The sequence below is a fragment of the Phoca vitulina genome, unplaced genomic scaffold (assembly GCF_004348235.1).
Source record: "Phoca vitulina isolate PV1807 unplaced genomic scaffold, GSC_HSeal_1.0 scaffold37, whole genome shotgun sequence".
Classification (NCBI taxonomy): Eukaryota; Metazoa; Chordata; class Mammalia; order Carnivora; family Phocidae; genus Phoca; species Phoca vitulina.
The window spans coordinates 11,048,909-11,072,491 of NW_022589740.1; the positions used below are offsets into that span (position 1 = coordinate 11,048,909).

Sequence of the window (23,583 nt, forward strand, 5' to 3'; positions counted from 1 at the left end):
ATTTGAAGAACCAGAAACTCTTATCTACAACAGTAAAATATAATTATTTCATTTGGTGCTCATGGGAACCCAGTAGGCAAAAGGTCTGTACAATTTAAAAGGGAAGGGTATTTTAGCTGGAAAGAGCCAGATGCTTAAGGTCATCAGCAATTAAGTGGCAGAGCTAAAACCAGAATCTAGGTCTTCTGATTCTTTGTCCAGTACTCTTTCCGTTACACCACTGTCTCTCATTACACCAAGTGCACTATACCTTGGCCTCTCTTCCTCACTGTGGCTACTTGAGAAGCAAATTATAACATAGGCTTTAATGTGAAAGCATAACGAATTTTGTTGCTTCAAAGAAAGCAAGATGGGAGGCTTGAGGATATCCTTCTGTGCCCCAGGATTGTGTGAAGATCACCTGAACCCACTAGGTTGGACAATATGGTTCCCTAAGCTTTGAGGAGGGTGCATTCCTCATGACAGAATTATACCAAGGGTCCTGGAATGTCATGCAGCTCGATGGAGGATTGGGTTATGCCTTCTGCCCTCCAGGAAGGTTTATATCATGAATAGTTAGAAAAAGAGAATGATCCAGATGACGTTGAAAAATAATACCAGATCCTCTCAAGATTACTAAATTATTCTGGACGACTCTGTGGCCTTAGGTGTAAACCAATCTGAAACCATTCATTCACTTACTCGTTCATTCAACAATTGCCTAGTGATGTCTATTTTGTGCCAGAGACTGTAGTGCCTGCCAGGGCTACAGGGATAGATGAGAGACACACTCTCCCAGCCTTCAATGAGCTTACACAATGGTGGAGTAGGAAGATTGGAACTAGCAATTTAACTGTGATTGGTAGTGGTAAAGAAGTAGAGAACTTGTGACAGTTGAATATAATCTAATCTAGGTGGTACATGGAAGACTCCTCTGAGGAAGTGCTGTTAATCTGAGACTTGAAGAATAAATGAGCATTAGCACAGGGGCGGGGGGGAAGCTAAGTAAGAGCATTCTTGGCAGATGAAATAGTGTGAAAAGATGAAAAGCCCAGTTTTGAGAAAATAAGGTCAGTATGCCTAGAACATGGAGAACAAAAGAAAGAGTGGAACAAGATGGCGCTGCAAAAGGGGTGAGTAAGGATAAGATCATGGGGGACTTTTGAGATGGTTAGAGACTTTGGATTTTATCCCACAGGTAGTGAGAAGCCGCTGGAGAGTGACATGATCCCATTTGTGTTGCCAAATTTCCTGAAGGGTCAAGACGTGAGCACTCTACTTGACAGGCAACCCATGTGGATGGGTGTAGAGGGTTTTGCAATATTGAGTATACATAAATGTTGTACATGATTAACAACACGAGAAGAGACTCTCCTCATTAGCCACTTGATAGATCCAATCATTCATCTGCAGGTGTTTAATTTTGATAACAGCTCGAGATTTGTTTTCCATTGCTAACCATCTGTAGTGAAATGCCAGTTCCCTGAGGTCATTAACTGTTTGAGGGATCTGTCTGTTATTTGTACGTCGTCTATCACTTTGTAAAAATTGAGAAATCATGTGAAACTTAGTTTATTGTGAGCTTTGTTAGTGAGGAGAGCTGAAAGACATTGAAGATGTCTTTATACTAAAAAGTATAAGATCTTTATTTTGCAACTGAATGAAGTTGTGCCTTTGGTTAAATCATTTAGCAACAAACACCCAGAATTCTACTTCTAGAAGTACAAGGATTCTCTAGATTGGTGTTCTCTAAAGTGTGGGGTGCCAATCACTGATAGAGCAGAGTGGTTTTAGGTGAGACAAAGATGATTTAGTCTTTCCAAAGCATTAAGTTATACTCATTAAACATTAAATAACTATTATTCTGGCTTTAGTTCTTTTACTATCCTGATTGCATCAAGAGGAAAATCACATTTTTGATGTTTCTTTGGTTTTATTAGCTCATGAGCATTTGTAAATCTCCCCCTTTTGGCAAAGAAATAACAGGTATTAGGTCCCATGCTTTTTGCAGAAAGAGTTTAAGAACTTTTAAAAGAAGATCCTGTAAAGCTTTGATGTGTTCAGAGCACATCATGGTTTAGGACATACAGTGGGATCATATCATTTGATTTTCACATCAATCTGAGAGAGAAGTAGGTATTAATTCCATTTTGCAGAAGAGGAGGCTGTGGCCAAAGAGACCAAATGATTTGTACAAGACCGAATGAGGTTGATGATCTTGGTGCTTGAGCTGAGTCTGCTGAATTCAGCCTTCCATTGTGGTGCTGCTTTTCCTGTTTGAAACCTCTAAATATGTCTTTTAGTTTCCTAATCATCTGCACTGGAAGTAGAAATTTAAGTATATTTGTTTTAGGAAATTGCTCTTCCTTTATGTGATAGAACATCTGAAGGGAATCTGAAGATACGGGGAAGAGTGAGGACAATGGCAAAGTGCATTTAGTATGTTGAAGATTCTATCGCTTCTGATTTCCTCACAAGTATTTGCTAAGCTGAATGAGATGTTTTCTGTTTGGCACAAAGACTTCCCCTGTCTTCTCTAAGGACCCTTTCTTACTTTGTGACCATATTCTGTAGGATATTGGGAAGCCTGCTTTCTTGAAATTATTGCTTTCCTAGCTCTTCCCATTTTTTTTTCCTGCACAACACTGGAAGGATTTAAAAATCTTGACCGTGATATTTAATCACCAGCAAAAAATAGAAATAAGCCCATTTTAGATTTCTTTTTATGGCACAAGAATAGTGACTGAGAATTTCTTGACATCAAAACATGGTCAGAGTATTATATAAAATTTTCGTTTTAGAATTGGGTCTTTGACAAAATGGTGCCTATTTACAGAAACTTAATTTGTGGCTCCATATGGACCAATGCTATTTTTGGTATACCTCAAATTAGAATGTTTCTTGATTTAGGAAGGGTAGTCATTGAAGTGAGGAAAATCTCCATACTATGGCATTTGTGTTTCCATTTAAATGCTGAACTTTGATCTGGAGCTTTTTGGATGAGTCACAGAAGTATCTGAAATAGGTCAACGTTCATCCAGTGCTCAGAGTAACCAAAGGAACTTCCCACACTTGGCTACTCTCATTCTGTTCAAAGGCTAGCAATACAACCCACGTGTGCACACTTTTCTCGGAATGACTTTAATTACCTGCCATATCAGAGTTTTGCTCCTCGATTTAAAAATTAGAAAATGCATTTAGAATTCAATGGGACGCGAAGAGCTAGACTTAGGTTAATGGCTTTCATCAAGGAGCGAAGCCCTTCTCCTGCCCTCCACACATGCTCTCAGTTCATTTATTCAGATACAATATGAGAAAATTTTACCTATATAAATAAAGATCATTAATAGTAACGCAATTTGGTACTTAAAAGACATCATTTCCCAGAGAATCTCTAATGCTCTAAAGAAAAATAAAATTTTGTCATTTGCTTCATGCCAAAGCAAATTACTACATGTAACCTCAGGAGACAGAAAGGTTACATGTCTTGCCTAAGGGTCACAGAGAATGGCATTTTTCTTCTCCTCATCCTCTCCCCCTCCTCCTCCTCCCATCCCCCTCCTCCTCCATTTCCTCCCTCTCCTCTTCCTCCTCCTTCTTCTTGGTTAGTAAAAGTTACCCCTTCCTCCCAAATGCTATGACTGTGGGGTCACAAGTAACAGCACGATTCTTCCCGGAGAGGGAACCCACATTGTGGATAAAAACCATCACAGTCACCAGGGTTAGGCTGCCTGGAACAAAGCTGTCACTTGCTAGCTATATGATCTCGTGTGAGCTGTTTAGTCTTTCCATGTCATGTTTTTCATGTATGTAAAATGAGAATTATAAGAGTGCTTATCTCATAGACTTGTGAATATTTAATGAGTTAATCTTTGTAGAGGGCCTGATGCATAGCAAGGTCTATGCAAGCATTTGTGTTATTAAAACACAGTCCCACACGGCTCCTGGCTCACTGACATTCCTTCTTGTTCAGTAGCATGGCCAGTGGCTGGGGTCTTTGTGCGCAATACAGAGCTCTCTCCTGGGACCAACGGTGCTCTGCATCCTTGCTCAGCCCAACAGTACAAGGCCACTCCCAATCCAAGCTGGAGAAAGAACTTTCCCATTTCAGAGAGGCCAGGGATCACCAGTTCTTTCTTATGTTTGGGAAAGAGGGATACATAGCAGATTTAGGAGGCTTCATTATCTGTGAAACCTTGCAAACCCTCCATGCAGTCTTCTGCACATCTATTTATTTATTCATTCAAAGAACAATACTGGTGCCTACTATGGGCCAGGCACTCTGCTAGGGGTAGAGAGATGAATAATATTTAGTTCTAGCCTCAAGGAACTCATAGGGCTGCAAGCTACATATTTTGGTAATAATAGGTAACACACCCTCAAACTTAGTGATGTAACAGAGCATTTTTTTTTTTAATTGTGTTGATTTTGTGGGTCAGGAATTGAGGCAGAGCACAGTGGGGATGACTCATGGCTGCTCCGTGAGAGCTGGGTCCTCAGCTGGACAGGATGGAATGGCTGTATGTCTGGGGCTCCATTCTTCTCTACGTGGCATCTGTTGGGGATGCAAGGACTTCTTTGCTCCTTTGTCTGGTACCCAGCCTGGGATGGCTGAGAGAACTGAGGACTGGCTCATTGTTCTTTCTGGTGGTTGCACAGTGGATGGACTTTTTACACAGCAGCTGGCTTCTCTCAAATTGAGGATTCCAAGAGTGTGTTTGAAGAGGCCCAGGCAAAAACTTCAAGACTTCCTCTGATTTAACCTCACAAGTCCCAGAATGTCATTTCCTTACATTCAATTAAGCATGTCTAAGAGTAGCCTGGGTTCAAGAGGAGGGAGGGACTCCATCTCTTGGTGGAAGGAAAGCAGGAATATACAGAGAAGGAATATATTGATGGTGGTCATCTTGGAGACCAGCAAATCCATCAAGGGATGAGACATTATAAAGCATCAGTCTTTTCCACAGTTTAATGATAAACAGCCTCAGCTGTCTTACTTTGCATTTTTTCTTTTAGTAGCAGATTATGAAAATCACCATTTTCCTTAAAAGTGATAGTCTAACCACTCAGAAGTATTTTCAAAATGTTATTACTGATTTGAAGCATAGAACCTGCAAATATTTTCTCTTTTGCCTCAGCGGCCTATTTACATTTATTTAGCATATACTATGTACCAGGTATTTCTTTTAGGCCTTGGGCATCGGCCGGAGCCTTTTTTCCATGGATACCATCATCATACTTTGTCCCTATCAAATGCAGCATGCAAGGGACATCTTTAGTCAAATGTGTGCATGCTTGGGTCAGCCTTAATGCCCAGCTTAAGTCACCACCAAAAACAGTGGGGTGTTTTCTTGGTGCCATCATCTTGCCTTGAGGTCTGTTTAGAGAAGAAAAGCAACAACAAGCACCTGCCAAAAGCTAGAGAGAAATTTTGACTTACTAATGTATTGTTCCAGTTTATTGGGGCGGGAGTGGCAGAGGGAGAAAGAGAGAGGGAATCTTAAGTAGGCTCCATGCCCAGCACAGGGCCCGATGAGGGGCTCGATCTCATGACCCCAAGATCATGACCTGAGATGAAATCAAGAGTCAGACGCTTAACTGACTGAGCCGCACAGGCACCCCCAGTTTACATTATTCTTGATCTACCTTTGTTTGGGCCCTCCTCATATCTTACTCAGATGGTACCAATAGACTACTAAGTGCTTTCTTTTCTATCCTCCTTTAATCCATTCCACATATTTGATTGAATGCTTGTTCTACAAAGCAAAGATGATTCCATCACATCCTTCTTAAAACCCTGCAATAGCTTCTTACCACCAGTAAGATAACATTTCAACTTCTGATTTTTCTGGAGTTTGTATGTTGCTCATCTGAAAATTCAGCTGAGGGATTTGAACTTTGGAATAAATTAATTGATACAATTTAGGAGCCACCATTTTGTAGATGAAGAGTCTGGAACCTGCAGTGGGAAGTTAACTTGCTAAAGATTATATACCTGAAAGCATCAGAGCCAAACTTAGAGGACAAGAGAGTCAGGAAAGAAGAATCTTTGATAATGAACTACACTAACCTAAATATGTAGGCTCAACTCAGTGTGGTTATGTAAAGTTAGTGATTTGTTGTTTAATGACTAGATACAAGTGGAGATTTCTTCTGTTTTACCCCTGAGACAGGATGTTCTTTATCTTATGTGTGAGAAGACTGAGACTGAGTAACGTGGTTCCAAGGATCCAATATTTCCCCAGAATTACTCCCCAGCTTCTCAGATGCCCAAAGTTCCTTTTAATTAATTGAGAGGCCAACAAATATTTTGCTCAACAATTGGAAGCCCTAAGAGCAACTCTTAGGTTAAGTGATGTGAATGGGACCGAGGGAAGTGACCAATAGATGGGATGGGATGGGGAGGGACTTACTTTGCCCAGCTTTTTACTGAAGATCAACTCCAGATACAAATGCCTTCTATCAGCTAAGACCTGTGAAAATAGTACCTCTAATCTTGTCTTAATATGTAGCTTAGAAAAGTGGTTCACCTGGGCTTTTCCTAAGGGTTCTATCTAGTAATGCAAGGTAGTGAGAATGATCTTGGAGAAGCTGCCTGTAATCGGGAAGGATGCACACTTGTGGATGCAATCTGTTCAAAAAATTTCATTTACCACTACCCACAGAGGGAGCATTTCTTATTTTTGTTCACTTTCTCCTTATTTTTTTTTTTTTTACTTTTTTTAACTCCACTCTAGAATCTTGAGCTAGATATGGTAAAACAGAAGGTGCAGATACACATACAAAAGGAAACAGAAGGGGGGGTGATGCAAGGGGGTTGAGCGTTGTAAGGAGGGGCACTCAGTACCTATTATAAGATAAGATTTGGGCTGGGCATTTTATGTGTGGCATTTCATGAAGACAGATTAATCCAAGAAAATCCTAACTAGATTAACTCCTTGGATGCATGGATGATGACACGTGATATTACTTATGTATTCTCTTTTCTCAGTCTTCATCAGGGACCAAGGTGCTGAAGATAGAAGCTTTTCTACTATCCCCTTACCTTGATTCCCTTCACCCTTCTCTTTTCCCATAGCATATCACTTTCTAAAGTATTATACAATGTGCTTATTAAGTTAATTACTTATTATCTATCTGATCCTGCCAAAATGTAAGTTCTGTGACCACATTTTTGTCTATTTTCTCGACAGGTGTATTTTTGCCAGTGTCTAGAAGAGTGCCTGAAACATAGTAGGTTTTCAAAAAATATTTGTTGAGGGGGTGCCTGGGTGGCTGGGTCGGTTAAGTGTTTGACTCTCGATTTCAGCTCAGGTCATGATCTCAGGGTTGTGACACTGAGCCCCACATCGGGCTCCATGCTCAGCGGGGTTCTGCTTGAGATTCTCTCTCTCCCTCTCCCTTAGCCCCTCCCCCAGCTCATGCGCTCTCTCACTCACTCTCACTCTAAAATAAATAAATCTTCAAAAAAATATCTGTTGAATGATTGAACACACAATGTCGGTTGGATGAAAGAATGTAATTTAAAAAACGAAGGGAACAATGTCCAATAACATTGAAAATCCGTCAGACGCTCAAGGGGTCCCCGAGTGGTGGAGCTCAGCTACATAAATACTACAGCTATGTTCTCCAATATGGGAGCTGTTAGCCACATGTGGCAATTCAAATTTAAATTAAGTACAGCTAAATAAATTTAAAATTCAAATCCTTAGTCACAGTAGCCACAGTTCAAGTGCTCAGTGGCTATCTGACTGGGCAGATAGAGGACATTTCCATCATCACAGAAAGTTCTATTGGAAAGCAGTGCTCTTGAGGCAGACAGGGCTGCCAAGCTCTTTACCTTGGGCAGAAACTAGCAGGACATGTAGGTGAAAAAATCCTCAGCAGTGTTGGCTGTGTCTCTGTAATTTCTCTCCTTTCCTTCTTTTGGGTATGAACATACCCAAGAGTGAAAACTGTTATGTGTTGCCAAAGCATACAGGGACTGCCACATGGTCAGGTAGCTTCTCTGCTGCCAAAATTAAAGGGGAAAACACATCCTCCGTGTTCATTCCAAGTGTAATCCCATCAATGACCATTGCATGTAGCCAGGCAGGAGGAATAGTGGGATTTTTATTGTTTTAGGCCCTCCATAAAAGACAGAATCAGAGCTGGACTTAGATGTATGAGCTTCTTGGGCAGGCAAAAGCATTGGCACCTCTTTAACCGACATATTTTAAAGGTTGGTCTAACATTTATTCAGAGGAGAAGTTCACCTGCATGTGAGAGAAGGGGGGAAGCTGGAAGCTGTTGTTAACAATCACTCAGCTCTGGGGCAAGCAAGCCTCCTGCAGTTACTGGTCTCATCTTCCGAGAGGCAATACGGTGTAGCTGCTAGGAGCATAGTTTCCAGCCCCAATGTCCTTGGACAGACCACTCCCTAGTGGTGATGTCGAGCAAACTTCCTAATCTTTCTGTCCTCAATTTCCTTATTTATAAAATGGGGATAATTATCATAGCTACCCCAGAGAGTGGATGACAGACTGTATTTAGATCAGGTTCTTGCATGCAGAAGCTTTAAAAAATATTCAATTTTTCAAGTATGCTTTTGGGAAGAGGGTCAGAGGTGTGCGGGAAAGGGTGAGGTAAATCTCAACTCTCTCTCAAAGTAATTTGTCAAAGATTCCTTCTAACCCCATATTCTACTCTATGAGATGTGGGAGCAAGTATAATTTTATTTTTTTCAGATGGATTAGTGATGGACTAATTCCTCGCAGTTTTTAAATTATTCTTTCTTATAAATTATCCATGGACAACTGCTCAGTTAATCTGTCCCTCAGTCCAGCTTCAAACAGTACCCCACAACAAAGAGCCTCTTGTTTTTGATATCCTATGTATTATGCCTGTAGGGAAAGACTCATATTGTCAGACAGTTTAGACTGATGTGCTTCACAGTGTTGATGAAACATTGACTATTTCCCAGACATCTTTTAGGCAGATAAATTTCTTATTTTGCCCTTGGCTTCATAATTCAATGTGCTATTTGATGACTGCCTGGTAGTGATATATGGGGTTATCTATAACACTTGGTCTTCACTCCAGAATAAAAGTAGCCATCCATGGCATGTTGACTGTACATTTCTTTCTTTGCATCATTGTTAATCCACCACAGATATCTTTCCCCTGAGCCCATATGTGGCCTCAGACTCATTCTCAACACAACATTCTAGGACGCTGGTACCAACGGATTGTTGTTGACACTCAAGATGAAAACTATTTGTCATGCCTGCATTAGAGATAATAAAATCTCAACTATACTATAAAATGATGAATACCAAGGATATCACAGGATTGAAGAACTCCAAATTTTAGGTTTGTCTCCAAGACACTGAACTAGGACTTCCATGAACTTAAAGGAATTGATTTTTTACTGCTTACTTTAGGGATCACTGCTTGTGGATACTTGATTTGCACTGAGTATCTCCAGAAAACACAATAAATATGTATATCAACTCTAGGACAGTTGTCCAGCAATTACGACAGCTAAAGAGAAAGCTTACTGAAGCTGAGAGGAGACTTTTCTTGACAACAGTAGTACAGATGTGAGTTAACCTTGGAATGCTACTTTAATGCATCTTTAGTGTGTCTCTGGTGGAAGAAGCTTTTATAGCAGGTGGTCACTGCTGTATTCAGTTTTTATGAATCCTGTGGTCCATAATCAACAAGGAGAATTGCATGGGGAATCTAATGGAAATCTATTAAGAACACTGCAAACATTATCTATTATTAATGATACCACCAGGTGAGATGTTAATCCACTCTATTTCTAGAAGCTGCAGGTTCTCATGTCAGCCAGGATGATTCAAAATTCATCTCCTCTAAGGTAGAGGGATTAAATACCAGGACATTTTATTATCTGAGGCTCCCTCAGATACATTTTAAACGTATTTGTGGATTTTAAAGTCCTCACGACTTCTTTTCATGAGAGAAAGGGGCTGTCTTGTAGAAACGGGTAAGGAAATGTACGTGTACATCTCCTGCTAAGACAGAGAAGCTTACGGCAGCAGTGGGGAGGACAAATCAGTTTGGTTGTCTGGTGAATGGAAGGTTCGTTGAGATGGCCCTAGGGAGAGGCTGGGGCCAGAATGCAAAGGGTCTTTAGTCCAAGCAAAGAAATGTGGACTTGACCTGTGGATTAATGGTCTTTAACTGGGTTCCACAAAGAAGCCCCTAGAATTTTGAGGAGGTGCTCCAAAGCTGCCTCAGAGCTGCCTTAGTGGGTGAGAGCCAGGCACAGAGAGGGAGGCTCTAGACCAGTGGCTCTCAAATTATGGTCCCTGGACCAACAGCATCCACATCTCCTGGGTACTTGTTGGAAGCACAAATCACCTGGCCAATTAGACCGAACTAGAAAATCTGAGATGGAGCCCAGCTATCTGATTTTTAATAAGCCCTCCAGGTGATTCTGATGCAAGATAAACACTTGAGAACCACTGGTCTAGGCCTTCCACCCCAGCTTCACCAGACTAAACATGTATGTATCTTGTCTGTCTCATATATTGCACTTCTGAGGTTTCGTATGAGAAGGGACCCAAGGGCTTTCAAAAAGTGAAAATCAATGATACAGGCAAGTGGGAAATTGGGACTCTTAAAGGGTTGTCCCCTGCAACTATAGAGTCTAAGGAAAATGAGCCAGGACCTTCTAATGCTGAACATAGTGGCTTTGATGACTGCCAGTGGTGTCTCCAACAGCAGAGAGAGCCGTCATTCAAACTAGCACCATTTGGGGTCTCAATACTTTTACGTTTCTCTTTCTCTTTTCCCTTTTGAAATTGGTCATCCATTTTGACCTAGTCAGAAAATCATTTTCAAAAGAAAGAAGGAAGTGAACTGAACGCCCTTAAGAAATCCATGTAAATAAAAATATGAACAGAGAAATCTACCAGTCCTGTCAAAGTGAGTATTTCTGTGGCATAGCTTTCTCTTCAAGGAAGGGATTTTCAAGTCTTAACAGATGTTTGGAACCAAGAACAGCTGTGATCAAGAAACAAATGAGGTGATTCATGCTAAATAAACTTTTCAAGTCAACTGGGTTCCAGAGACAAAAGTTGGCAGCGGGTACAAAGTGCTTGTGGTAAGAAGCTGGTGTGCCCAGCATGAGCGTGACACGCAGAAAGTGAGGAAGCTCTTTCTGAAAACATCAGGGAAGTGTGAAGACAAAGCTCATTTGTATACATTTAAAAAGAGTTTCTGAAAGTGTGGTCCATGGACCACTCTGGTTGGAATCACCAGAATTTTTTGTTTTTTTAAGATTTATTTTTTTAGAGAGCGAGCCAGTGAGCAGGGGGAGGGGCAGAGGAAGAGGGAGAAACAGAATCTCAAGTAGACTCCTTGCTGAGGGTGGAGCTCTATGGAGGGCTCGATCCCAAAACCCTGAGATTGTGACCTGAGCTGAAATCAAGAGTCTGATGCTTAACTGACTGAGCCACCCAGGCACCCCGGCATCACTGGGATTTTGGTTTCAAGGACAGTTTCCTGCACCCCAGCCCAGGTACACTGAATCAGGATTATTCAGGGGAATCTGTGTCTCCTAACGCATTCTCAGGCATCCTGAAGTGTGATAACTGCATGCCTATTTTCAGTGTTTTCTGTGTAACAGGTGGTCAAGAAGTTAGCTAAGCAAATCTCAGAGGAACGTAGTTAACCCATCCTTTGAAGTCTTCACTTGGCATTGATAGGCTGTCTAAAAGTCATGGGCAGTGGTTCTCCGAAAAGGATTGCTTTATCATAATGGATTACTCGGCTCTGTGTTTTTTTCTGATGTTTGCTGTTTATATTCAAGGCCACACTTTCCCAACTTGGAGCTGAGCAATTCTAAAGCAAATTTAATCAATGTGGAGAACTGACTGACCAATTGAGATCAGTAAAACTTTTCCCCTCACTAGTACTTTCTTCCATGAACGCTAGCTAGGTAATTGTTTTAAAGTCAATGCTTTGTTCTCTCCACGCTGACACAACATGGAGGGATCAAGTAGCTGTATTTTATTTTGAATAACTGAAGCTACTCCAGCCTTGTGGAACTTGGGAGACAATGACACAGGTATCTATATAGCAGTATCTTTAATACATTCCATGGAGGGAAAAACTGCAATGTAAAAATTGCAAAACTGTAATTAAATAATTACAGGCATTAGTGTATGTATATATATATATATACACTAATTATATATATAATTAATTTTATTAAATTAATTTGTCATTTAAATTGATTTCATTAAATTAAAATATAGAAATTCAATATATAAATATATAATATAAAATATAATTAATATAATATTAATATGTAAAATATAATATTAATATATTAATATATTTAAATTATACTTATAATATATTCACATATTATATTAATATATTTTAATTAGTTATATAAATGTATAATTAATGTTATATGTTATAATATATACTTAAATATATATAAATTTGAGTATATATAAATTCAATGTAATAATATGTACACACACCTACAAACACACTATCTCATAAAATTATCTTTTACTGACTTTCCTTCAATACTATGCAGACTGATTCTTTGTTTTTCTATGTTGAGTTACGTAAAAGAGGGTCAGAGATTAGCTTTTTCTTGGTCATTCAGGCTGATCCTCAGTTTGGATCCAGTTTTTGATGGAAAAGGAGAACAGGAGCAACAGAGTCACTATATTGCTATTTTGTGGGTAATTAACATACGCTGTTCCACTGAATAGATTCTTGGGAAGAATGCCACACTCAAGTACTTTGTCCTCTGGGCTCTTGAAACACTTTGTACGTTTATCGCAGCACACGTGACCTCCTAGTTATCTGTATTCAAGCCTGTGTTTTAATCTCCATTATAGACTCTCGGACAGGGCCGTGTCTTGCTCATTCTCCAGCAGGCCCATGCATAGAGTAGGCTAAATGTTAACTTAGAAAACAGTTTACAAAAACAACACTTTTTATAAATAAAGCCCCCAATAGCCTTTGTCTGCACAAGACATTTCCAACTTTCTTTCCTTCCTTCTGGGGAAGGAAACAGAATCAAGTTTTGACATGCTAATTTCTTATAGAAAATCTAGAAAAGAGACAAGGTAAGATGAAATTAATGGAAACTGAAATGGACACTTGAAGTCAGCATGCTTGATACTTGTTTCCTTTTTTCTCACTTGACATTTCAATTATGTCTAAATCATACTGGGATACAAACCACTGAGATCAATTACTTCCTTTCAGCAGATCTCATAGAGACAAATTGATAGAGCTGTGACATCCTTCATCCTTAGATGGGAATCTCAAGCAGCAGAAGAAAGCATTAGTAACCATTGCATAGAGTGAAATGCCCTAGGGAATACAGACTACCACCTGGATTTCTAAAACGGCTAATTTTCTGGCGACTTCCTCCTGATTTTGGTCATTTTGATGTATACTTGGAGAGCAACACACTTTTGTTACATCTGTGCTAGGATACAGTGATATAATGTGAAGCCATGCAACATATTTTTCCTTATCCATCTCCACTTTGTCTTCCATTTATGCCTTTACCTCAGCTAATCAAAAAATGTAGGGACCTTTATTAAGCTCCCTTTAAACAGGGAAAATGAGATTTCTTTATTTGATTTATTTGATTTTTTAAAATCTATCCCTGTCCTCAAGATCAGCCCATTCCTCAGTGTTTCTCCACAATATCTAATACAAATTCCACTGACACATAAGAATGGGAAGAGTCTACTGGTGTTTGGCCCCATTGATAACTTCCCAAAAGTTATCAACAGACTACTTAAGATCTTTAAGGCTTTCTGCTACCACAGGTTCTGCTTCTCGTCCTGGGCTCTCTAAAAGTGGTAAATCCATATAATAACTTATGGGGGAAAAGACACCAAAATAAATATAAGGCTCGGCAATAAAATCCAGATGAATGAGCTGCATCATCTCAGAATGCACATTCATTCAGATGCTTTTTCACGCTGACGTTTTTTCATCCGTGCGGCACTTTCTCACTGACTGGTAAATGAGGAGCTAGGCCACGTTTCTCTGCAATCTGAAACTTAGATTATGAATTTTCAAGCAGTCTCTGACTTCGACTGCAGGCACCTATCACCTGAAAGGTATCCCTGACAATGGGTGATGTTGGTCGGCTTGCTTGGTTAGCAGCAAAAAGCAGAATGTCGGTATTTGAAAATGTAGGTAATCAAATCTAATGCCCCTTGGGTGGCATTAATCTGTTTCTGTTTGCAGTATTTAGTCATGCATGATTCAGAAAAGAAAATTTGATAAGATTTTTAAGGAATGAAATTAGTTAGGGAGAGTGACTTGTGACTCATTTTAAACTTCGACTGATGAGAAATAGAAACTCTAGTACGACAATAAGGGAAAGAGAGAGTTTGGCCATTTCTTCTGGGGAGCTTGTGCCATGGAGCAGAGACAGGAGAAGGCAAAGGTAAGAATTTAATTGCAAATGCCTCCTAGTTTATCCAAACCCATTTGTGTTGGGATAGATGCAGCCTGTCTTCCCCTACCTCAAGTAGTCTCATCTACAAAAGTTAATTAGTTTTGCCAATTATAGTTTGCTTCCAAAGTGATGCCCTTTCAAATTCATATTCTTGGAAGATGGTTAATAACAGGGAATATAAAGGCAAAATATCAAGTGCACAAAAGTTAAAATAGAAGGTGTGTAAATTTCACTCACTTCTTTAAGATTATAAAATGAAAAGCTTTAGAGCTGAATATACACATTTACGAGTCCTTGGACCTGTATTATTTATTTAACCACCTGTAAATGAGTTTAAAACATTTTAAAGCATATTTAAATTACCAAAATAACCAAAAAGTAAAAATCAATGATTCCAAACTCTGATTCAGGTTTTGTAAACAAGGTGTGTGTGTTTTCTATAATCAATTTTATATGTACAATTATACCCCTTTATTTATATAGGTTTGTTTATATGAACATATAGTTATACATTTATATTTATTTGTAGTGAAACATGTCCCAACTCTGTTGGACTTTTTGGGAATCAAAGAAGAAATTCTTGGTGAATGAAGTCTGGGATGGGTTCATCTTTTTTTTTTTTTTTTTTTTAAGCATAAAGAAAACACACTCCTGCAAAATAATGTTCTTTGGAAATGCTTTTTTAAATCGGCTGCCCGTGTGTGGCTAGACAACTTCTTAGTCAAGCTAAGTAAACATGATTAATTCTGGCAGTAATTCAGATGACACAGACAAATGTCATGAATTCACTGGATCAGGATAAATTTATAATTGCTTTCCTGGAGCAAGAGTTTACTTTTATCGTAACAGCCTATAAAATAAATAAATATAGATTCTTATATTTGGATTGGCAATAACAAAGCTTCTCTTGAAGTTTCTACTTTCTTAATCACGGTTTCTAAATGTTTCTTAAAATATTTAAAGTTTTAATTTCAATGATTCCCAAGGGAAGAAATTATATCTCAATTCTTTATCTTCACGCTAGTTAATTCTTTGATAATCAACCATGGTTTATATATTTGCACAGATCCCATATAGATTGTGCTTTTGCATATTTTGATCATAAAATAGTCAGAACTAAAACAAAACTTTGGTTTTAAAGCGAAAATTGCTAATTAAAGTTAAAAGGGCATGGTATTTCTGACTCTTAATTTGGGACTGGACTGGGGAAAGGAAAAAAAATCTACATGACACCTGAAACTAATATTATACTGTGTGTTAACTGGAATTTAAATAAAAACTTTAAAAAAACTTAAGAAAAAGAAAGGGGAAAGAGAAAAGGAACCCACGTTGGTCAGCCTGGACATTGGTTTACAACCAGGAATGCATTGATTTTATCTTTTTGGGAATGCATGAAATAATACAGAAAATTAAGAAATTATAAGCAAAGGGGAAGCTAAAGAGAACTTAAGTGCACTTATATTCAAACAACAGTATCATTGAAGTACTACATAAAAAGCATGAAGGCACATACCACAAAATCCATTTCAGCAAATTTTTATAATAGACCAGAAAAAATCCTGGCCTGGGATCACGGGCAAGCACATAATTGCTCTGTGTATCTCTGTCCCCTCGGTTAAATAATATAGAGACCCTGCCCCTCCGCCCAAGCTCTAAAATGTGTAATATTTCCCATGTATAAAAAACAGAATCAGGAAGAGCAACTAATCAAAAACTGTAACATTTTCAAAGTATACAACCCACAATAAGGACAAAAAGGAGGCCCTGGGTCGAGACCTTCATTGTGTACAGACCTAGAAAACCTGAAATACTGAGATGAACAGCTCACTTTTCCAGGAATTTTCTGAAAAGGAAATGTGCATTCTGAATGCAACCTTGTATCTACTTTGTGGAAACACAATAAAATAATTACAAGCACTGGGAAGCCAAAAAGTAAGCCAAAGCAAAAAACTGTATAAATTCTTCAGTTATGTTTGAAAAAGGAATACGTTACTATATTTAAATTGATGAGAACTATGGCTTAATTTTTAATAAAAGCAAAGCACAGTTGAGGATCCTGAGCTCTGGTTAGTAACCAACATGGAGGCGTTTGGGCAAATGTTCTTTTCAGTTTTTTAGCTAGAGAATGGACCAATATTTACAATGAAAGGAGAAGATAAAAGTCATTTAAATTTGCCAGGAAGCAAACTCCAATTTCATGCTTAGGAATATCAGTTTTTTGTTTTTGTTTTTGTTTTCATATCAAAAGCTTTCATCAGGGGACCTGAAATCACTGTTACTGTTTGCAGTGTTACTTGGAGGGCCCGTGACTCTCCTATATTTAGGTCCATACACTTCCCCGGGCAGGGTGCCTGTGTTAATGGCTACCTGGCCATGACAGGTGGGGCAGGGAGTGTCCGGTAGTCCGCAAGCTCACCGGTCACTCACTATTATCATTACACGCTTGTCTACTTACTAGACTTCCTAGGAGCTATTTGAGGGTAGGAAGAGTTGGTGTGCTTTTTCCCATCTTGGTGCGTGGCCCCCAGTAGGCACTTTGTGTATGTTTGTAAAATGGGATGAATAAAAGATCTCATCTCCTTTGGGGCTCCTTTCTCTCACCAGGTTCATGGGTTAGGAGAATTGATTAGGTGAGGAAGTTCCTTATTTAAAAAGTTAATGACCAGGGGTGCCTGGCTGGTTCAGTCAGAAGAGCAGGCAACTCTTAATTTTGGGGTCATGACTTCGAGTCCCATGTTGGGTGTAGAGATTACTTAAATAAATAAAAACTTTTTAAAAAGTTAAAAAAATAAAAATTCAATGACTCCTCCTGAGTTTGCCTTCTTAAACTCATTCACACCTTGGGATGAATTACTTTGATCTAATATGCACGAGGGCTTGGATTTTACCATTCACTGGGTGGGACCTCAGATTGGCAGGGAAGATTGGGAAGAGAAGTCCTCCTTGGGGTTGGGGCTTCGGACTGTTGAAAATAGCAGTAGGGGATAGACAGACCAAGGAAAATGCATGGGGGTGGGGGTGGAATCCAGTAAGAGTGTACAGAGTGGTTAGAGGCTCTGCTTTCTGAGCTGATCTAGAAGGATTTCACAGCACAGGCCACCCAAAGTTTTGGCAAAAATTTGGCCTTTGTAAACATACAGCAGTTTGGTGAAGCTGGTGTTTGGAAACTGAGCCTGGAAGCTGCACATCCCAGCTTCTCCCAAAGTACGCACATGAACCATAGAGTCCGGATTCACTGTGCTTTATGTGTTCGAACCCAGTCCCTGCTTCTCCTCAGTGGGAAGAGCAGAAGAGAGAAGAAATGAAGAGAAAGGATACCAAGTGCTATGACCCCTCCTTCCCTTTTGTCTTCCTTATTAGTCTAGTCTAGTGGGGCTTTCATAGAATTTCTCACTTCATAGGACATCTAGAATATATTCCCCTGCTCTTCCCCACCACCTTCCCAGACCAAACGTCTCCATCAACTGATACCATCTTCCTGAGCTTGGAACACAGCTTTGTACTCAAAGGTCTCTTATAGGGCCTGGCAAATTACCTACCCGCCTTCTTCTGAATATTTATGCCCAAATGCCAGGATGTCAGATGCCCGTCCACTCCCATCACAGACAACAACAGGCACGGGAGGGGTGTCTCGAAGGTACTCCAAGACAATCGAGATCACATTGGGTCCTCCTTCCACAATGAGTGCCACCACCGGAACTCCTTGACCGATTCCTGCATTAAAAAAGGAAAAAAAAAGGGAAAAAAAGAGAAAAGAACACAAAGCCAGCAAACCAAAGAAACAAAAAGGGAAACAAAAAGCACAAACTAAAATTACTGAGCACGGGGGAGATCACAACATATGAAGGGATAAAATGTGGAGCAAAAGTTGTACAGAAAATCCTTTCACAGAATCTTCCCACCAAAGTCTATCTGATTTTGCCCTCTCCTCAGGGTTCCCGGGGTGCTGGGGCCGGTGAAGGGACCCACTGCCGTACTTTACTGGAGGTGGGGTGCATAGGGTGAGGAAGGAGAGGAAGGAAGGTTAGTAGATCAAGCCTTGAGCCAGCAACCGAAAGACTGGAAGCTAAGTGTGACCTTAAGCAAGTCTCCTATGTACCCAGTGGTTCAGTTTCTTACGTGAAAAATGGGAATTTAAAGCAGGCCAGATCCCTGATGTCATCACAGTGCTAAGAAAACATCTGAACGGTTCACTTTATTAAAGACTATCAAAATCAGCTGGGGGCATATATGTACTTGTTGAGTCAACTACTGGCTACATTAGGGGTCTATCTATATCTGACCATAAATGATCTGCTTGATTAAGGGTTCTTAACAGCATAACAGTCATGATAAAGAACCCAAGAGACATGGCATCTGCCATCTGCCGCCTGCCATTACTGCGTCCTTCACCACTGAGCAAGGCACCAGGCACATGGTGGGTGGTCCGGAAACAGTGGTTGAATTCAGTTGTTGAATTCTGGGGTGTCACAGACCTTTAAAAGTATTTAAGTTATTAATGGTGAGCTAGAAGACCTAAAAATTGCCCTAACATCAGTACTCATGTGGGGTTCAACCTAACATATTAAAGATGACTATTAAAAACGAACGTCCATGAGAGACACGATGAAAAAGAAATGAAGTTCATTTTCAAGTGACCTCTCAAGTGTCATCATGGTTCATTGGATAACATCTTGTGTTCATTTTGGTATCACGCTGCATTTTCTCGCTCTTCACCTTCCCAGAATAGTTAAGAAATTGAGCAGTACCAGAAAAATGAGATGGTTTTGTGCAGAGCAGTTATCTTAAAAAAGAAATAATCAAGATTCTGTACCACTTCTGTAAATACGAACTAAAAAAAAAAAAAGCCTTTAGTCATCTCAGTTTTTCCCTTTCCCCTTCCTGCTGTGGTTTTTTTTCTTTTATCCAGAAACTGCTGCCCTGTGAGAAATAATAGTATGAGGTTTGGTTTCTTGCTCCATTAGTAAGAGATTGTATTTGACTTGGGGGCCCTGTTATCCTTCTACAGTATTATCAGTATCCTGGGGGCTTCTCTTTTCTAAGTCAGTGTTTTTGATGATTTGATTTTCGTCTTAAAGGAATGGCCCAAAATGTCAGTTACACAAAAATGGGTGCTGTTTTTAAATCAACATTTTAAAAATGTAAGAAAATGACAATTGTGGGTCCCAAGATTTCTTTTTGTGCTCCAGAGGGAATTAGAAGAGAGGGATGACCCGTGGTGCCATTCGATGTTTCTGTGGATGGAAAAGGTTTGAGAATTCCTCCTTCAAATCCAAGGGGAGGGAAGAGAAAGATCAGTGCTGCTCCGCTTTGGCTCAAAGGCCCTTAATGATTCAGACAAAATGTCCCTTTAAAACTCTATTTACATGTCTATGAAGGAGACATTTTCCCCCCTGCTGATCATGAGGATTAAGTAAATTCTGTTGAAAGGCTCTTTGAAAATTAAGGGCTAACTTGAAATGTTAATACAGCACACTGCTTTTGGAAGAGAACTTGCTGACATAGGAAATACCCACCCCTACGTGGATTTGTATTTTAACATGCCTTGGAAAAGGGTCTCTTTTCCAATGTTTAAAATTATTTTATGAGGTATTTCCCAAAGAACTATGCTATTTAATTTTTCACTTTTCCTTGCGCTAGTACGTGCTATTGTATTGCTTCATATCAAGGAACAGTACGCTGTGTTTGCTGTTTTATACCAAATGATTTATTTAGACTCATTCTAGGATCTTCCAAGAGAGGCATTTGCCAAATTCTGATCTTGGGCACTGATTCTGTCAGTGGAATCTTTACTCCAAATCACAGACCAATAGTAATCCACTCAACGTTCTCATGGAGAAAGAAGTCTTAGAATGGGCCTTCTAGAATTTCCAATCATCTACAATCTACCAGACAATAGGCAAGATGGCTGGAAACATCTCTTCCCTTTGAAAGGATACATAGGTGCAAAGGATCAATTTTCAGAGCATGACTTGAGAGCAATAAACTGTCAAATGATTTCATATCAATGTATTTATCAATGTACCAAATTGTTGTAACCCCTAGAAACAGAGAAACATTTTAGATGATCAAATTTCCTATATTTAGAATGAAGCCATTATCAATTACAAGGATGAGAACAACTATATTAACTCATATTATTATTATAATATTATGACCCAGTGCTAAAAATTGGATGAAGTATCAAGATAGAATCTCCCTTTTCAAAAGTCCTGAATATATCTGGTCTCCAAATTCTCTTCCATTTCCTACACTGATAATACATGGAAATTTGTTCCATAGACAACAAAAGCTCTTATAGTCTGAAATAATGTACTTTTGAATTTCTTAGTTATGGGAGGTAGAGAATGAGGCTATATCTAAAAATATCATGCTTTATGTAAACTAAACCTGCCAGAATATGATAACATTAAGTCTTCCTGTCAAGACACACACACACACACCCCACCTTTGTTTCTGAGAAAGGAAAATGATATCAAATAATCAGTGATGAACAAAAGCAGTGGTTCTTAGCCTATTTTTTTGGAGACAAGGGTCTCTGAATACTTTTGTGAGTCTGATGAAAGCTAGTGACCCCTTCTCCAGAAAAATACACATATGGATAGTCAAAAAATGTGTCTATGCAATTTCAAGGGTTTATGGATCTTTGAGAGAGATTCATGAAAAACCTATGAATGGACCCTGACAGAACTCCACCCTAAATGAAGCACATTGTTACAGCTGCAAAGAGCATCAGCTTGCCTTATTTTATGAAGCTCACTGACACCTGTGAGAGAAGTTCTAGAATGGGTTTTCAAACGAAACTCTGTGCCCAAGGGAACTATATCATACTACTGCTGTCCAGTTAGATTGACTGGCTAAACTTCCACAGAAAACACTGTAGGATATCACCCTTCCCTTCATTCTCTCTCGTTTTTCTTTATTTCTTCTGTTCACACTTTAGTTCCTAAGTTACATTTTGGACACAGGATATTAAAAATACCCTAGAGAAAGTCACAAATATAAAAGTTAGACTCTGTAGTGTATGACCTCATTAGTAAAGAAAAAGCTTCTTAAATTATCAAGAACAGGACATTTTCTATTAATGACATAAAGAAAACATTTTTCTTTCTGGGATCCACTACACACTCAGCTCGATTCACATGGCTCACTACTATTTTCTTTATGCCCATAACAAAATTAATATAAATTCCTTTGAAGATAATCACAAATTTATACCATACTCAGCTAAACCTACTAGCCATTCACAAAAAAAAAAAAAAAAAAATAGTTCAGATTTATAGTTTTAAAAAACATAACCTCTATTATTCAGGAAACTTTTTTCATTTTATCTAAAGCCCTCAGGGACTTTTTTTTTTTTTTTTTTGTGAATACATTTCCTGTGCTTTTGGGGAAAAATAGGTTAATTCCTTAGTTGATCGCAATAATTTTTCATTTTCTACCATAACCAAAGGCTTTCAGTAGTTCTCAGAGATTTCCATTAGAATTTAATTTTAGAGTAATGTGGAGTTGCTTAAGCAGGAAGAGGCAAGATGCTTGCCACACGCTTGAGCTTTTGCAATGCTGGAGCTAGAAGCATAGCCTCCAAAACTGTGGGCTTGGGTAATGGATTTAACAGCTACATTCTAGAACATTCCAAGTTGAGCTAGGGCTTTCAAATTACAAACTGTACCCCCAATTCATTGTTCTTTGCAGAAGATAACCCCTTGGACTTTTGTTACATTTTGTTCTGACTGCTATGTCCTTTAGCTTGGGCTCCCAATGAGGCAGAAAGTGCCAAAATTGGCTTAAGCAAAAACTGGGTTGGGTGTTGTGAGGAAGGGAGGTGGCAGGAATAGGAGAAGGTCTTAAAATTCCAAAAGCCCTCCCGCCCCCCACCTTCTTTCTTTCTGCTGACTTGAGATCATAATCTATGATCAGTTCGGGCACTTGTGAAAACATTCAGTCTGTTTGTAGTGAAACGCCTGGATAACGTGAGCATTTTGATCAAAGTAAATGAACACTTTGGTTTTATGTCAACATCACCATATATGATCTAAAATGACTATGGGCCTAAGGAATAATTTATTTTCTGTTGGGAAATGGTTCATATTTACATGAAGATGGAGCATAGAAGGTTGATCTTAGGTAGGTCATAATGATGTAGGCTAGAGATCATGTGATTATTACAGTAGAAGCCATTTGGAAAGGAGGGTTCAAACTTTCTGTGAGAGATGGCTTCCTGAAGATCTTAATGCATTCAAGACTGAGTCCATCAATGGTGGGTGGGCATTTCTGTCAAGCCCCTGAAATTGTGCCGCAATAACAACACAGTTAATTCACTGGCCTTGCCACCTCTGGGATTATGTGATTCTTGATGATTTGGAAGTTTGTGTGGAGAATTCACATGCATTGAAATTATGCATATGGTAGGACTTCACCAGTATATTTTATGTTTCACAATTTTAAAGTTACATAATTAAAATTGGCATAAAATTTTAAAGCATTGAACATGTCCCCTTCATCCAACTTCTCACTTCAATCATCTGGTCTTTGGTTCAATGGCTGGCTTCTACCAACAGAACACTGGTCACTATCTCCTGTATTTGGACTACAGAAGGAAGCCATAGAAACTCAGCAACTGCCTTAAGATTTTGCATTCTTCAAACAGAACCTTGCACAGACTTGGGGGACATTAGCAATTACTATAGTGATGGGAAGAGAAGCAGTAAGCTGTTTGCCTCATTTTAATGGATACCAATTTGCTACCTACTTGAGAAGTAATGGCTGAAGTTTGCATAATACAGAGCGTTCAACAGATAGAGATTCTTGATGCTCTTATCTATTTAGTGAATCTCTTCTATGTTCAGAGAAACTGTGGACAGATTGATAAAAAGTACGTAAATCTGGTAATCACTTGTGTTCAACTGACAACACTCGACACTATTCTTGTTTATTAAGTTTAAGGTGCTTCTTATCATTAGGAAGATTCATAACACTTGAATATTCAGGTACGACTATAGAATATTATTGTCCACAAAGAGAATATTTTAATATGCTGTACTTTGTGAGAGGGAACACAACTGGAAATCGTTGAGCTACCAAGGAACAGAGCAAGCCCAAGAAAATATCTAGGGAATGACATAAGAAAACATTTTTTCTTC

General features: G+C 39.1%; 1 protein-coding gene across 8 annotated transcripts in view; it reads right to left on the bottom strand.

Moving 5' to 3' along the window:
• Window positions 1-23,583, bottom strand: part of TRPM3 (transient receptor potential cation channel subfamily M member 3) — a 919,507-nt gene that overhangs the window by 168,802 nt on the left and 727,122 nt on the right. For all 8 annotated transcript variants that reach the window (XM_032427586.1, XM_032427585.1, XM_032427583.1 and 5 more), the window contains one exon: window positions 17,980-18,154. In XM_032427586.1, the coding sequence (XP_032283477.1) occupies window positions 17,980-18,154 (175 nt within the window). The remainder of the gene's footprint in view (window positions 1-17,979; window positions 18,155-23,583) is intronic.